The following is a 16,704-nucleotide window of genomic DNA, read 5'->3' on the forward strand; positions in this document are numbered from 1 at the left end:
GGCCGGCGGCCGGGAGGGGCGGAGCCGGCGGCTCGGAGCGACCGTTGGGCGGCGGGGCGGGGCCTTGTGGGGCGGGGCCTGGCTCTGGCCGCCGGGGAAGCTTCTCGGCGCTCTGCGCGCTCGCCTGCCAGCCCTGCCGTCGCAGGCCTGCGCTCGGGAGCGCCTGGAGGCCCTGCCCGGGCCCAGGAGCATTGTGAGCTAGGACGGGACTGCTAGGAGACAGACGCAGAGACCGGCGTCGGAAAGAGAGGCCAGGCAGGAAGAGCGAACACCTCTAAGCCACCAGCCTGTCCGACCACACAGCTGCCACAAGCACAGCCTCCGACCACCGACAGTCGAGCTTTTTGATCCGCTCCCTCCCCAACCAAAAAAAGCTACGTGAGTAACCTATTTGGACCTTTCCCTCCCCCACCAAAGGCTCACTTTCCACCATTGTCCAAGCCTTCCAGCGGCTTCCATCAACTGACAGTTTAGTACATAGTTCCCGCTGAGAGGCATTTTATAAAAACATGCCATCACAACCCTTACAGGTCCGCAGGACACCCTAGACACAGAATTGTCCGTCACACTTGTACTTACTCCTCTACACATTGTATCCAATTGTTTACACCAGGCGACTATTTCAACTTCTTGTATTTGAGACGTCAAGCATATTAACTATTGGCTTCTGCAAGAGGAAGGCGTTTCTGCAGGTGTTCACTTCCATCCCCCACTTGCTGGTTAACCCTTGGGCTACATCTCCTGTCCCTTATTTTGAAAAATATGGGAGATTTTCAGATGTTGCTCCTTGGTTTAAAAAAAAAATCAAAATAGGGATCTAGTTGAGAAAAAGAAAGGCAAAGCAGCCGTGAATTGCCCGGTGTTCCTCTCCTTCAGAGGAAGACCACTTGGTGGCAAACAGTAGAGAACAGGAATCCCTCTAGTGGTACCTGGGGTTTTTTGCTAGGAAAAAGGAAAGGGAGCTTTTAAGGCTTTTGTGCTGGGTTTAGTGGATGCCTGCAACCCCAGCATTTGGCAGACAGAGGCAGGAGAACCTCAATTTCAAAGCCAGTTTGAACACACACACACACACACACACACACACACACACACACACACACACACACACACATCCTCATATCCCTGAGCCCTGGGTTTTCACATAGCTTCTATTCAGTTGGCCCCAAATGTCCTTTTCTTGGTCATTTATTAGGCACTTCTGGTATACTGAATCTACAACACTCCAACAGATTAGGAAATAGTTTCCACTTTCTGAAATCCAAACCATCACACAAACAGCACTAACGTTTGCATGCGTACTGAATGTTTTATTTACTAGATTATAAAAATAAAATACAAAATAATTTTAAAACAGAACTTAAAACACTGTACAAAGCTTTAATATGGTACAAATGGGAAAATTAAATAAATAATTACACTTTTATGTACAGATGGCCTATACAAAAGCACTCCATGTTTTTCTTTCAATACTCTGCCCTTGGTTGCCTGAGCAAAAACACATCAAGGGAAGCTATGTGGAGGGAAAGGGATGCAGTGCAATACATTTAAAAGAACTTCAAAGAGCAATTTCTCATTAAGAGGAGGACAGTAAGACTGAATAAAGCAATCTAACTCATTTGTCTTGTTCAATACGAGAATTCAGGTTGTAACTAAATCTGACGACATTTGCCAATAATAGCTAATAAACTTACAACATTTATACCTAACACAAAAGCAGACATGCCTCCTTTGCTTGGAGTTTGTAAATAAATGGTCTGGTGAAATAGGTGCTATTTTAAGAAAGGTGTCAAAAGGGAAATGAGAACTCTAATTCAGGGAACAGCAGGTGGCTCAACCCTGGATCATCAGATCTGTTCTTTGTACTCAACCCATCCAATCCAATCTCATCTAAGTTTTTTGCTTTTTTTTTTTTTGGGGGGGGGGGAGACAGGGTCTCATGGAGCCCAAGCTGGCTTCAAACTCATTATGTAGCACATTAAGACCTTCAACTCCTGTTCTTGCCTTCACCTCCTAAATGCTGGGATTACAGACACAGACCACCAAGTCTAGGCAATCCAATCCAATTTCCAAGTCCTGAGTGGCCCTGTGCTACATTTCCTTTGTCCTAAAAGATGTAGTTCCTTTATTTTCTATATTTTAATTTCTGAAGTCTTTAACTTAGAGAACTAATTACACTAATTGATTAATAGTTCAATGAAACTATTTTAGCTAGGATTGGTAGTGGTGGTAGTGCACACCTTTAATCCCAGCATTCCAAGCAGCAGAGGCAGGCGGATCTCTGAGTTCAAGGCTAGCCTGGTCTACAAAGCTAGTTTCAGGACAGCCAGGGCTACACAAAGAAACCTTATCTTGAAAAACCAAACCAAAAAAAAAAAAAAAAAAAAAGTGGTTTTTGTCTCAAAGCTTTCTTCTCATCAAACTCCCTAAAATAAATCACAGCTAAACTCTGTAGCCTTGTTTACTGCTGTAGATGAGCAAGAAATACCTGGCATAGTTTGCTTGTTATACAAGTGAGTTTTTGAGATTTAAATCATGTTTTATAGGCGTTTTAAAAAGTATCATATGGCAAGGATAGTTTACATAAAAACTTGGTTTACTAACGTCTTTAGTTGAACAAACAATTGTGTGTACAATACAAAATAATTTTAAATTATAGAGAAATCTATCCACTGTTAGATCTGCCTCATCCTGTTGTTGGTCTAAAGTCTGGTTGAAGGTACCAGGAGGAGTGGTCAGCCACCTGTCTATAGTGTCGATACTATCACCCCCATGAGAGAAGGCAGAAACTTGTTACATTGTAAGGGCAATGGAAGGAATGCCACTTTACTTCTGCTACAGGTTTCCTTAAAACCAAGGACTGAGTGAAGGAGAGGAAAATAATCCCATTACCTTGAACATGCCTTGGCCAGCCTGGTTATTAGTCCTAGTGTGGGAGAGCAAACTACTGAAGTCGTTAATGAGTAAATCCTGGCCATTTAGCATCTTGAGATTGTGATGCAAATCCTCTGACAAGAAGAACTCAACTGAAAGCCAGATCCCCTCTAAGTGCATAGGGGTTCTTGTCCCATACTTGGGATTAGTTACCTAGGAACTATAGGGATTATCCTCTTCCTGCAGTTCTGGCAAGCAGTGTTGGGTAACAAGACTCTGAAGGCCCCCGAGATTGTGTTAAATTTCTGGAGAAATGGCCAAAATATGGCAAATACGCAATAATATGAGGAGTTTCCACTTTTCTTACGCATTCTCACAGTACACACTAGAGTTTTGTAAAGTTTTGGTGAGACAGGAAGTGGGGTGCATTAATAACCACTTGGTGCTTACCAAGCATCACAACTCCCATGCTGTCCAAGTTGTGGAACTGCCCAAGTTTCCTTCCATAAGAAGTTAAGGTCTTTAAGGACCACAGTGGCTTCTGAACTTGGGTATATGTTGGCATATAAGGACTACCAGAGTAGTTACATGCTGTAATCCTATGATGCATTTGGATTAAATCCTAAAGAGCTATTCTGCAAACACATTGCCTATAGAACCAAATTCAAGAAAGTTAAACCGTACAGTTGGTTGCAACTGCCCTATTACCTCAGTGAAAGAGGTGCTAAATGACCTCTCCCCAGAAACAGTATTCTAACACAAAACCAGAAATAGGCACATTTTTAAAAAGCGAATGTAAACAACTTAGTCCTTGCATAAATATGAAAGAAGAAATAATTTTAAGATGTGCCATATTGACAGATACGAAAGAATGAGAGGGAGTATACTCAACATACAATATATACATATATTTATGAAAACTTAAAAAATCATATGAAAAAGAACAGAGTTTCTGTTTTGTTTTTTTGAGAGGTTCTCACACTATAGCCCAGGGGGGCTTGAAGTCACTATGAAGCTGAGGTTGGCTTCAGATTCTCTTCCATCTTCGCACCTCATTCCCTCAAGTACTGGGTTAGAAACATGAGCCACCACACCTAGCTAACAAGTTTTTTAAATATGAAAAACTTTGATCTCCAAGGCTAAATCTAGATTATCTACAAATATATTTTAAGACAGCATTTTCAAGATGCATTTTTCCTTAAGCCACTAAATTGTGGATCCTGTTACCAATTCCTAATGTTAGATTAGAAATGTAAAATTTTCTGCCCTTGAAGAAAGGCACCTGTTGTCATCAAGGTTATTGGGTGTAGAAAATCTTATGACTTAGCTATCTGGTCTAGGTTTATAAAACATGCAGCAATGTATACCTTTTTCTTTGTACAATGGATGCACTCATAGAAACAGTAGCCTGGGAATCTGTGGCTGGGAGGAAATCTCTGGTGCCTGCTGAAGCCCCTCAAGTTCTCCCAGTGGCCAGGAATGAAACAGACAGAGGTACTGCACATGAAGAACAGCAAATCAGCACACAATGGTTTAGTATGCTAGAGCAAATAATGTCAAGTGGATAATGATGACAGGGGGCCTCTGACCACTTTGCTACTTTTTTTAAGGCCTTGATGAACTTGTTAGACAACTTTTACCAAAAGCATTCATTGCAAAGCATGCAACTAAAAAAACTAAAGGTAGCTGTGCTCCTGTCTGCAAGGCCAGCTTATGTACCAGGGTTGGAGATAAGTGCATGGCTGCTGACAGCGTCATTGGAAGGGGACTTACGACTCTAAATCTTAATGTTGAATTGGATATAATCCAATTTCCTCCTCTGTTCACTATCCATTAAAGTCAAATATCTTGAGTCTATGCAAGATTACTAGGTATGATTTTAATATTTCAAGCAATTCACAAAGTCTGAAGGTCAGTAGTATAATTTGGGAGCAACATTACCTAAAGCTATTGCTATGTCCATTTTTTGCTCCACTGAAATAATCCCAGGGACTAAACAAGGCAAAGGCGGGCATGAGTCAGTAGCCTGTGCAGATGGAAGCCAGGAGGTACTTGTTTTCCAAAAGATAACTTCAGTTTCATACTGCTTTTGTTATAGCTTAGGCCATATGTTCCTCACCTTAAGTAAAATAGCCAAACTGTTCATATTTATTTGGATGATCTGTGGCTAAAATCTGAAATATGCCATCAATAAAAACCATAAAATTAAGGAACTGAAAAAGTCAAACCAAAACAAAAGCTTGATTCTCTGGATCATATTCCTGATCCAAAAGTGTTACTTAAGGTTGCCAACTTCTATTTTTAACCTGAAAGAAATGTAACATCTAAAAGCACAAACTATGCTTTTTAATCTCTCTTGGGAGCGGGGGTTGTTGGAGACAGGGTTTCTTGTGTAGCCCTGGCTGTCCTGGAGCTCACTCTGTAGACCAGGCTGGAATCGAACTCAGAGATCCACATGCCTCTGCCTCCCCAAGTGCTGGGATTAAAGGCGTGCACCACTACCACCTGGTTCAGCTTTTTAATCTCTATATCAAGACAGCACTTAATAAATGGACCTAGTGATACATAAAATATAATTAGTCCATTTCCTTTTCTTCAGAGCAAAAACATCTTTGGTTGGCTCTTGTCCCTACATGCATAATAAAACATTTTCATGTAATGAGGCCATTTGTCTCTGGATTTTGATGAGATTGTTAATGACATGTAGAAAAGGAGGCAACACATGAAAAGGTTGGAGAAAACAAAGAAACCAAAACAGAAGACATCCTGTGTCATGCTGCCATTACCTTGGGTTTGACTGTTAGCAGAGAAATTCAGAAAGGGAAAGGCTGGGCTGTATTAGCTTTCCCAGTGGTTACTATTAGCACATTTCTGAGGAGAGAGGTCAATATTAAAGCTGGCTACTTTTAGCATCATTTAGCTTATGTAACAGAAGAAAGATAATTTCTTAATTATCCTACATCCTCACTGCCATTCAAAAGTGACATGAAATAGGCAACTTTCAGGAAATGTTTTAAAAATCAACTGGTGCCAGATCCATAATTATAATGCCCATCGATGTACTCTAACCATAACGACAGAACTATGGGGCTAACATGAGTAATCTTTGAGCCTGTATTACAAGCATATCCTGTTTAAAAATTCTCCTATTAAAATACTTTTTAAATGAAAATTAAGTATCTTATACCTTGGCTTGCTAATGACTGCCAACTGTTGCACTATGCACCTGGAAGGCAAGAAGAATCTTAGGTGTCACATGCCCAGAACATATTTTCAGAAAATGAAGATAGGCAATGCCCAAGTGTACACGAGGCACACACTAGAAAAGGAATTTCATCCTCTAGGATCTTGAAATTACAAATGCAGAATGAGAAAGAATGGATTTATATAAGCATATGCCTCTATATTTATAAATATTGATATCATTTACCATGAAAGACATGCAAGTTAAATTGCAGCAGCTGTTCTACAATATAATACACAGGGTCAGTTTCTAGTACCGCATCTCTAATGGACAAACAGTAGGTGTGCCTTTTCTGCTGCACTGCTCTGAAATGCTTGAACCTGGAAAGAAATGGATTCCACACTATGCTCCATTTCTCATGGGAGACCTATGTCTCAGTGTAGCGTCCCGATTTTGAGAATGCTCACATAGGAAACAGTGCAGCGTCAGGGCAGCTGGGGTGCAGCCCTGGAATATGCTCGCTTAGTGAAGAAATACATTTCCTTCTCCACCCACCCGACCTCAAATTCAACTGTTTTAGGTTTGGCAGCAACACAGGTCAAAGAGAAAGGAGATGTCTGTTAGAGGGCAGATTTCAACAGCAGGCAGATCAGTTTCCCTGACCTCAGTAAGGTTTTATCATACTAAACACTCACAGGGCGTCAAAGAGCCCATTTAAAATGTCTGGCATTCTTTAATTTGCCTGATTTTCACTAGAAAGAGAGTGAGAACAGAACAAATGTGATCATCCTTACAACTTTATAAACTGAGATTATGTGGAGATCAGGCTAAGAAGCCGAGGCATAAACCACACAAGAACCAAATGATAAAAACACTGAAAGAAAACTATTTAGCCTAAATTTATTCCCCCAGATATTCATTCCTTATTGGCTAAATGTATATGGCTAAATGTATAAAATACAAATTCTGAAGGTTATAAGCCTCGATAGCATACTTAATTTCTTTCTAAATCTGTGAAAGCATAAGCCACATTCCAAAGTCGTGTGCTTCCCCAGCACCATCTTGAAGGCTGACACTAGAGAGCACAGGGAGGACATAAAGGAAGCTGTCTCCTCTGCTCAGTCTCCTCCACAGACGAAATGGAGTCAGGGACGAGACGAGGTGTGCTTCTACCTTTAAAGACTGTCCCACTCTCTGTCACTCTCCAAACACACCTGCTCCAAACAGCTCTAGCTGGACATTTATTTCCTTTTTGAGATTAAAAATATATGAGTTTAAAAACTGTGGCTCAAAAGAAACTAACAAGGTTTGACTAAATAAGGGCTAGTGGATTTTAAAGTGTCAGTGTGTGCTACTGAAACCCTTACTAAGGTGCATTGTTAAAATAAGAGGTAAGAAATAGTAATTTTAAAAGTTGTCAAACCAAGGAAAGATACTCAGAATGAGTGGAAAGAAAGGTGTGGATTCATTAAATAAGCACACAAACCAAATATACCCAAGTACTAGTTTCCTGGCAACAGGCTTCTTATATATTTGAATGTCTGCACAATGACTCTCCAAGGTTAAGAAGTTGTAAATAAAAATATCAAACACTTTTGCTATACTCTTTGAGTAGAGGATTAACAAATTAGGCAAAAATCACTTAAAATCCCATTCTATTTCCTATCCTCAACTTTCTGTTTCGAAGGCAGCTACAAGCAAGAGCTCATTTAATGAGTTTCTTCTCCTTGGATTTTGATGAACTGAAGCATTTGATTCCTGATCCACTTCCTACCTGCCCTAGGTAATTCCTTAGTATATACTTATGTCTTCTTATAAATAACCGATCATGTTACTTTCTTTTTCAAGAGAAGATCAACACTGATTGTTTGAAACAGACAGTACAGAGACACACATGCATCAGGTCTAGGAGGAAGATCTCACACCTTTCCCAGAGATGCAGCCCGATTGCTTCCTATCTGCTGAGTTTACTGGCTGGCTTATTCTTCCCTGGGGGAGTTTTGGAGCTGGCTGAGTGGTGATGGAGGCTGCCAGATCCTTTGGGACCATTCTTGCTGGGTTTGCAATGCTCCTGTTGGCAGGACCTCCTGGATGACGACGATCCTGAGTGGCTGGGGGGTGACTTGCTTCTCCCCAGATGCGGGGACGAACTCCTCTGCTCATGGTGGGGCCGTCCAGCCCTAGACGGTGAGGAACTAGATGTTCGGGGCAAGGATGAGCTTCGAGGAGAGGCACTGGGACTCCTGCGAGGTACAACTGGACTCTTGGGTGGTGTTTTTGGATTGTGAGGAGATCCTGGGCTCTTGGACTGAGGAGTACTCCGGGGTTTCTGAGATCCATTTTGAAGAATTTGGGCCAGGCGAGAGAAAAGGTCTGAGTCAGAGTTACTACTCCCTAGAACTTTATACCTGCGTAGCCTTAAAAAAATAGAGAAGAATTAATTTTTTTTGGAGACAGGACATCAAAATTCATTATAAGTGTGCCTAAAAAAATCACAGTATCCTAAGTCATATTTATGAAGTATGTCAAAACCAGAAAATACACTAAATGGATACTGAGTTTCTCTTTCACATGTATGCTGTATGTGACACGGGACAGATTAACATCTGCTATGTCTCTTTTCCTTTTGATTAATGTTTGTTTCCGTTGGCAAGGTCTTCCTATGTAGCCCACACTGGTCAGTATGTAACCCAGGCCAAGCTGGCCTAAGCTTGACATTTTCCTGCCTCAGCTTCCCAGGTATTAAGATTATAGGTATTCATCATCATCTTTTAGCTTTCCATCATTTCTGACCAAACATACGTTGTTTGTGTGTTTTTAAAATCCCAATAGGGGCCTGGGGGATGGCTCGGTGGGTAAAGGCTCTTGCCATGAAAGCCTGGTAACCTGAGTTTGATCCCTGGAACCCACATAAAGGTGGAAAGAGAGAACCAATTCCACACGGTTGTCTGCCACCTCCACACATGCACTGTGGCACACTCCTCCATCGTGCAACACACACACACACACACACACACACACACACACACACACACACACACACACACACACACTCATTCTAAGTAGAGACTTGAATCTTTCAAAGGTTCTCTTCTCCAGCCAGGCCAACTAGCCATTCTCTTGCTTCAGAGCTTCCCAAGTGCTGCCTGCCATGTCTAGTAGTAATCCAGTAGAACTCCAGTGAACTTCTTTAGAATCTCCTTCTCTTAAATTAGCCTCCTGGCTCTGGTAAATGACGATAGGAACAATAAGCTGACTAATATGTAAGCTTTTAAGCAGAGAATATATGTATTATGGACATTTTTTTGATGCCAGGAACCTCTCCCACCTAGAAAATAACTGCAGTGAAGAGTCTGTTGAATGAAATTATTCTAGAAATCTGAATTGCATTAAAAGCTTGCAATACACCGAGGGAAACTTGGACCATAAACTGCAGTTAACTTGGGTCAATTTCAGATTTTATCAAGGTAATAGTTACTCATCCCACCTTCAGCCCTGTGGCAGTCAACTGTGTAGTAGTTTCTAAAGCAGTTTGCACACAACTTGCAGGAATCAGAGTAGGTCAAACAAACAAACAAACAAACAAACAAACAGTCTCTCAGCTATAGATACAGCTCAGCAGCTAATAAGAGTACCGTGGTTCCGAAGGACCAGAGTTTAGTTCTCAGCACCCACACTGGCAACTCATGACCACCTATAACTCCAGCTACAGTCTCTTCTGGCCTCTGAGGGCACCTGCACACATGTGCACAAATGCTTCCCTCCCCTGTGTGTTACCGCCCCCCTCCCCCCAGTTAAAAATAAAAATAAAATCTTTAGGAAAAAAATATATCTGTTTGGAGACTCTGTGTTCTAATTGCTTTTTGTCCCCATCCCAGGGCTTTATGCATCATCCCAGGACAGCTATGAATGAGGCCGACATACTTGTTGAGGACAACAAATGACACTGTCAATAGGTTGATGATTGTGGTACATGGTACCAGTATGAGTTTGAAATTTCTGAATAATAAATTCTCAGTAAAACCAAGTTGGTATGACTTGTATCAATTCAGACTAGGGAAGGTAATTTTCTCAGATGCCTTGGGAGTATTCATCATTTATCATATTTTCATGAAAAATAGTAACCTGCATACAATGCTGAACAGAAAAAAGACCCAATAACAAAAGCAACAAATTAATTTACATTCTGCTCCAGTTAGTACTATTCATCTAAATTTCACATTTCTTCTGAGTAAATAAATTAATGTGTAATTTCCTCATTCTGCAAGTTCTGCAATAATACAAACATTTCCTTGTTAGAGCTGAGAACTCTGCAAGGTCCTAACCCTTGTGTTTACTAACCAAATCAACTAGCAAGAAATTGCCTACTGATACAAATGGCTTATACCACATCATTCAAAGTGATAGGATGGGACATTTCAGAGACAGGTATATTTTTATTTTGTTTAGTTTAATTTTAGGAGTTCAATCATAAGGTGGTAACTTCAAAGATAATGGTCCCACTGGCTGAAATAATTCTTTTTATTCTGCTGGCTTAAGTCTGAAAAAGAATGACATTAAACTTTATTTTACTATGCTTAGTTTTTCGTTCTGTTCTCATGATATGTAAGAGTGGCCGCCCACTACATCTGCTTGTGTCTCTGTCCATTACCGCAAGCCCCCGTTTTCTGTGACTGAAGTGACTTTCAGAGACACAGAACGGGTATTTTCTCACTCTTCCTCTACTTTTTTCTCTTTTCTACTTTTTTCTTTTTAGGGAACTAAATATTAATGACTAGGACAGGCTAGAGAGATGCCTCAGAGGGGAAAGGTGCTTTGCCTCCAGGTTTGATGACCTGAGGTGGAAGAAAAGAACCAACTCCCTCAAGTTGACTCCAGCTGCCACACAAGTACAATGGTGCATGCACACACACAGTTTTTTAAAAGCACATTTGTACAGTGAGAAGAAGCAGAAAACTGTAAGACAGGAAAACTGATACCGAGTCTGAAGAAGAGAGAGGAAGCGACTAGCAAGTGGAGTGATATAGGTACCAGAGGAGTTGTAGAAGGAAGAGAGAAGAGAGCAACTGAAGAAGAGCTGGAAACAAGACATGACATCCAGTAAGTAAGATGACCCCAAAGCTACCTAATCACATATCATCAAATTGTCAAAAGAGTCTTGGGAGCAGCAAGACATAAGTAGCTTTGTCATGTTACAAGGAGTCCTCAAAGACTTTTCTCATCAGAACTTCTGGAGGTCAAAAGGCAGTGGTCTGAGGACTGAAATTTTTAAAGCTCTAGAGAACTGTCAATCAAGAACCCTGTGTTGAGAAACTATCCTTCAAAGATGATGGAGAAATGAAGATACTGTGAGGTAAAAGCTGAGGTAGGGCTTAGCAGTATAGTACTTGGCATGCATGAGACCCTGGGTTCAATATCCACCTACATAACCACTCATTTCACAATGCTAGCTGAAGTGAGTGCAGGTTGAAATGAGAGGATACTGGACAGTAACTTGAAGCCATATAGGGAAATAAAGATCTGAATAAAGATAAATATGTAACTACAAACAAAGTCAATTACAAAAGTCATTATTATTCTCACAGCTATTTATATTTTTTTGTTTTCTGAATGATTTAGGAAACTAATACATTTATAAAACATCTAGTTATTAAAGCTGAACATGACTGTTGCACATCTATAATCCCAGTGGGAAGATCAGGAGTTCAAGGACAGTTTGAGCTCTATAATCTCAAAAACAAAACTAAACAATTATAAGCTTGTTTGGGGACATAAAATGAAGATGCAATCTTATGATGTGAACAAAGACAAGGAATGGGGATGGAAACTTAAAGGGGTACAGTGGCGTGCTCCTGGTATGACACTGCTAAACCCCCAATTAGAATGCTGGAACTTCAGGACAGTCTGTGGGCTCCATGTCGATTACCATGAAAACGGGCACACACCCCCCCACACACACACCAGTAGGAAAGAAGACAGACACAATAAACAAAGAACAAAATGCTAATTTAAGGCAGGGCCAGCAAGATGGCTCAGCAGGAAAGATGCTTGTCCACCTGACAGCCTGAGTTGGATCGCTGAGACCTATAAGGTGGAAGGAGAGAACTATTTCCCACAAGCTGTCTTTTGGTCTCTGCATCTGCAAAGGCACACTCAGAATCACACACAGATGTAAATAAATAGAATGTTGTAAGGCCATTATAAAAAAAACACCCAAATGATAGAAGTCCCTTCCCTCCCAACCATCTTTAAAAGGAAGGAAATTCTGCAAGACACTAACATGAATGACCCTAAAGACTTTCTGCTAAGTAAAATAGGTCCGCTACAACAGAATAAATACTAGAGATGCTACTACTTAGCCCAAGTGTTTGTAATGACCAAAACCAGACAGAAAATCAATGAATGTTGCTGGGGCTGGGTTTCAGTTTTATATGATGAAGAGAGCCCTAAAAGTGATGGTTGCATGGGAAAATTAACAGAGTTAGTGCCACTGAAAAGGACACTTAAAATGAGTAAGATGGTAAATTTTATGTTAGTTTTATTTTGACACAGTAGAAACAAAATGCATTAGTCTGGGTCAATATGTACTGTGCCCTAAGGCTTGTGGGAGGGAGAAGAAGACATGCTCAAAAGAACTGCTACCACTGATGTCATACAGTAAAGCGGACCTGAAAACACCATTACACTCTATACATAAGGAAAACAAGAATCATTACCTGGCTTCTACTCCAGGCCTGATTGGTGGCTTTCCTGGTGGTGGCCGAGGCAAGAACTGAGGTGAAGCTGAGCTATTAACTTGATCCGCGCTGACCCAGGAAACTGGCCTTGGAATCTTGCTCTTTCTAGACTGGGAGATGATGGGTGTCAGAAAGCCATCTTCAGCTGATCTACTCAGGTGGGAATCTACTGCCAGTCTGGAAAAGGGAGTGAAGACTTCTTCCTCAGAAAAGGGAACAGGAGCAGCAGCTAATTTCTCCTCTATCAGCTTATCAGAGGCACTTGAGAGGTCCCCCAGGAAAGACTTGAACTGCCTTTTTTCTACCAGAAGTTTGACTAGTTCTGGCTGATAGGCTTTCTTCTGTAGAAGCTTTTCTTTTGCAGAGACTGCAGAAGATGATTCAAAAGTTGAATCTATTTCCTGTGCTAAAACAGGGATCCGGCTGTGCCTGGTTACAAAGGATGACCGAAGCATGTCCTTCCGGGTGGGAGGACCATGCTCATTCTCTGAGACACAATGATATAGCTCTCCATTTCTAGGGACAACTTTCTCTCTCTTTCCCTCTTGGTGCAAAAAAGTAGAGAGGTCTCCCTGCTGTCCTGGCAAGTCTTCACTCTTCATGTCTGCATCCTTAAAGAGCTTTGTTTGGGGTACCGCCACCTGGCCAGTCTGCCCTTCAGCAGGTGGGTCAATGACTTGTTGAGAAATTTCTGAAGTTCCAGTTGTCAAAAGCGTCAGTATCTCATGGTTTCTGTCCTGATTTGGCACCACACTAAAATTCTGTGTCTTTGATATATCAAGAGGTTCTGTGGTAGCTGACTGATCTCTTTCTGCAGTTACTAAATCTCCTGGGAAAGAGATTTCAACACAATGCTGCCCTTTACTTAACTTCTCATCTTCATTATCTGAGCCCAGAAGAATGCCTTTTTCCTCTGTTTCTCCAGGAAGATTTTCAAATTCTTTCATAACTAATCTATTATGGTCAGGAAAGTCTTTTGGTCCCAAGTCTTGAGATGTATCCCCGTCTCTCATATTGGGTAACAGGTCATGACCAGTGTGATCTACCTGAAGTCCCAAATCCATTCTGCTTCCTCCACTAGGAAGTTCGCCCTCTGTTGCAACCAAGCAGGAGAAGTTTTCTCTGGGAGAATAAAGTTCCACAGTGGGTTCCAAGGGCTGAAGATCTTTCTTCTCTGGTTGTGGACCATAGTGAAAGCTTCCTGAAGTTGACTGTGTTGATGCCGCAGAAGGTCTAGGAATTGTAATCTGGAGAAGTGGGGAGAAAAATGTAAAACATCTAATTATGTGGGGTATCAATCAGCTGCATGGTTTGAGATGCAATACTTCAGATTTCAATTTCTAAGAGTGACAAAGACGTTTACCAGGTCTTCCCAACTCATACTAAATGAGCAATTGTGAACAAAGATGAAGGCCATCCCAGTGGACCTCAAGGAGTTGCACAGAACAAATGATTCCCTAGAGGTTCTTTGTGCTTGCTCCTTTCACATGCTTATGCCCCAGAAGACTGATGTCAAAAGACGGCATGGCCCAGACTCCCTGCAAATGGGTGTCCTATGATAAGTTAAATTCTATTATCCACACACTAAAGTCAGTTTTATGTGAATACAATTTAATATCTTTTTTAAAAGGCCTTTTTGGAGGAATCGGATAAACTCAGATCACTTATTGAAGACTATTAAGTCCTAGGAAAACAAAACAAAACACTTTGTGTCAGGAACATAATTAGGCTTACAGACATGTGAATCCTGCAGACCAATCTAGAGAGAAATCACCTGACCTGACTGATACATGAAGTAACTCCCAAATAGGACAGGCATGGTGGTATATATCTGTAATCCCAGCATTTGGGTGGCTGAGGCTTGAGGAATTTGAGTTCCAGGTCAGCTTGATTTATGCTATAAAATTTTGTTAAAATACATAAAAATAAGGGATGAGAGTTCTGAGGATGCTTCAGGTGAATCCAAGACAAGCTATTAGGGTTCAGAATTGCAGTAATACCAGACCTATTGTGAACTTGAAGAAAGGCACTAAGTTCTCCTTCAGGAGGTCACCTCCTACTTCCTAAATAGTTAAACATCTTTTTAAATTATTCTAAGATACCGAGGTAGATGGCAACTTCCTAATACATGTTTTCATTACATTTATTTCTTGTGTGTGTGTGCATGCATGTTCACTTGCATCATAAAATATACATGGAGACCAGAGGACCATCCACAGGAATAGATGTCAGTAGATCCACAGATGTCAGTTCTGTCCTATTATGTGGGCCTGGGTACCAAATTCAGGTTTTCAGGCTTGGCAGCAAGCACCTTACTCACTAGACAATCTTGTCTGTCAGTCCTCGTGTGTGTGTGTGTGTGTGTGTGTGTGTGTGTGTTGGGGGGTGCGTTTTGTATGCATGTGTGTATGCACTTTAAACTTTATTACATCTATTTATTTATAAATGTATGTGTGTTAAGGTATGTATGCCATAGCTCAAATGTGAAGGTCAGAGGACAACCTTCCACTGTGTGGGTCCTAGGAATTAAACTCAGGTCATTCATCAAGATTGGTGGTATTTTCATCTGCTAAGCCATCTTCTGGCCCTCTGTTATATTTTTATAATGATACTAAAATCTGAAATTCATAGTACTTCACTTTTTTAAAGTTACTTTTAAGATCCAAGTGTGGCAATAGTTAGAAAAGTAGTTGTAAAATGACATTAAATATTAAATAACAAGGGAGATGAACATCTACATTCACAATAAACCAAGAAGAGCCACCTCGTTAGTATGTGTAATTCCAATACTAATCCAAAATGAATGAAACAATGTTTACAAGAGCAATGTTTCACTGGCCTTCTGGGATGGAAGCCAGAAGTAACTCCTATAGATCTGAGATTAACTCCTATTGATTATCTTATAACCTCTGTGTGGGTGTGCATGTGTGATTAACAATCTTATATAAGGAAAATGTGTATGAACAGCCAGACAGAATTTCAGGCAATTACAACCAACTGTACATAACCTATTCTCATGTAACAGTCCCATAGCCTTTTACATTTTGTAAGATATCCAAACTCATTTTTACAAATTCTATGATAACACTGCTATTTTTGTTTCCCCAATTTTAGTTGAATTCCATTATTAATACAAGTTCCTAAATGAAGAAAAACAAAGACAGGACCGAGGTTTTAAAAGTCACGCACACCACAGCCAGTTACTGACACAGCATGTGCTCTCAAAATCTGGGGAACTGAGTCTGCAAAAACACTGACGAGATGAAAAAAGAAAACCCAGGATCAAGAAGAGAAAACAAGGGGCTGGGGATTTAGCTCAGTGGTAGAGTGCTTGCCTAGCAAGCATAAGGCCCGGGGTTCGGTCCTCAGCTCTGGAAGAAAAAAAAAGAAAAAAGAAAACAAATTCCAAATGTAGCTGCAATACCTCCCTTGACCTTGAAGTTCAAAGCACGCTGCCTATGGACTAAACAGTAACCTCCCCATAAGATGCTGTTTGCATCTTTCATACCTTGAACTTCTGTAATTCAAACCTGTGAAAGCATCACTTTTTTCTCTCGGGACAAGGTCGTGCTCTGTAGCCCAGGCTGACCTTCAGTTTACAACCATTTTCCCGAGTTAGTCTCTGGGATTGGAGGCATAAGCCACCATGCCCAGTGAAGGCAAGCACACGACTGTCACTTCTTTTCTTGTGCTTTGCTTAACATCATCCATGCCTTTCTGCACTTCCTAAATCACCTTGAGATTTCCGTTTCCTTCATGGTGTCACAGTTTTAGTAATGCCCAATATTAAAGCCTACATACTAATGAGTACAGAAGCCTTATGATTTATTACAATCAAGGAAACCATCAAATGGAATTAGTTTACACAGTTCAGGAAGAATAGCATTAATTTTTAGTAATATCATGTTAAGA

At 40.9% G+C, this 16,704-nt stretch overlaps 1 protein-coding gene and 1 long non-coding RNA gene across 15 annotated transcripts in view; one reads left to right on the forward strand and one right to left on the reverse strand.

Annotated features, from left to right (window-relative positions):
* Positions 1–142: 142 nt before the first annotated feature.
* On the forward strand, positions 143–16,044 carry LOC121828793 (uncharacterized). 4 transcript variants are annotated; one of them, XR_013050702.1, is made up of 4 exons: positions 239–378; positions 7,743–7,838; positions 8,193–8,305; positions 9,934–10,082. It is a non-coding gene; the product is annotated as an uncharacterized LOC121828793 (long non-coding RNA). The 4 variants fall into 4 exon arrangements; XR_006071383.2 differs by lacking the exon at positions 8,193–8,305 and having other exon boundaries at positions 143–378; XR_013050704.1 differs by lacking the exons at positions 8,193–8,305; positions 9,934–10,082 and adding an exon at positions 15,907–16,044.
* Ttbk2 (tau tubulin kinase 2) overlaps positions 1,922–16,704 on the reverse strand; it is a 132,888-nt gene continuing 118,105 nt past the window's right edge. For 8 of the 11 annotated variants that reach the window (XM_042276029.2, XM_076570461.1, XM_076570457.1 and 5 more), the window contains 2 exons: positions 12,772–14,039; positions 1,922–8,472 (listed from right to left, as the gene is read on the reverse strand). In XM_042276029.2, the coding sequence (XP_042131963.1) occupies positions 8,010–8,472; positions 12,772–14,039 (1,731 nt within the window). In that variant the 3' untranslated portion in view covers positions 1,922–8,009. Of the gene's footprint in view, positions 8,473–10,471; positions 10,596–12,771; positions 14,040–16,704 lie in introns of those variants that run through there. The other 3 variants (XM_042276035.2, XM_076570462.1, XM_076570463.1) reach the window with 1 other exon arrangement.

This window comes from Peromyscus maniculatus, chromosome 4 (assembly GCF_049852395.1).
Source record: "Peromyscus maniculatus bairdii isolate BWxNUB_F1_BW_parent chromosome 4, HU_Pman_BW_mat_3.1, whole genome shotgun sequence".
Taxonomy (NCBI): Eukaryota; Metazoa; Chordata; class Mammalia; order Rodentia; family Cricetidae; genus Peromyscus; species Peromyscus maniculatus.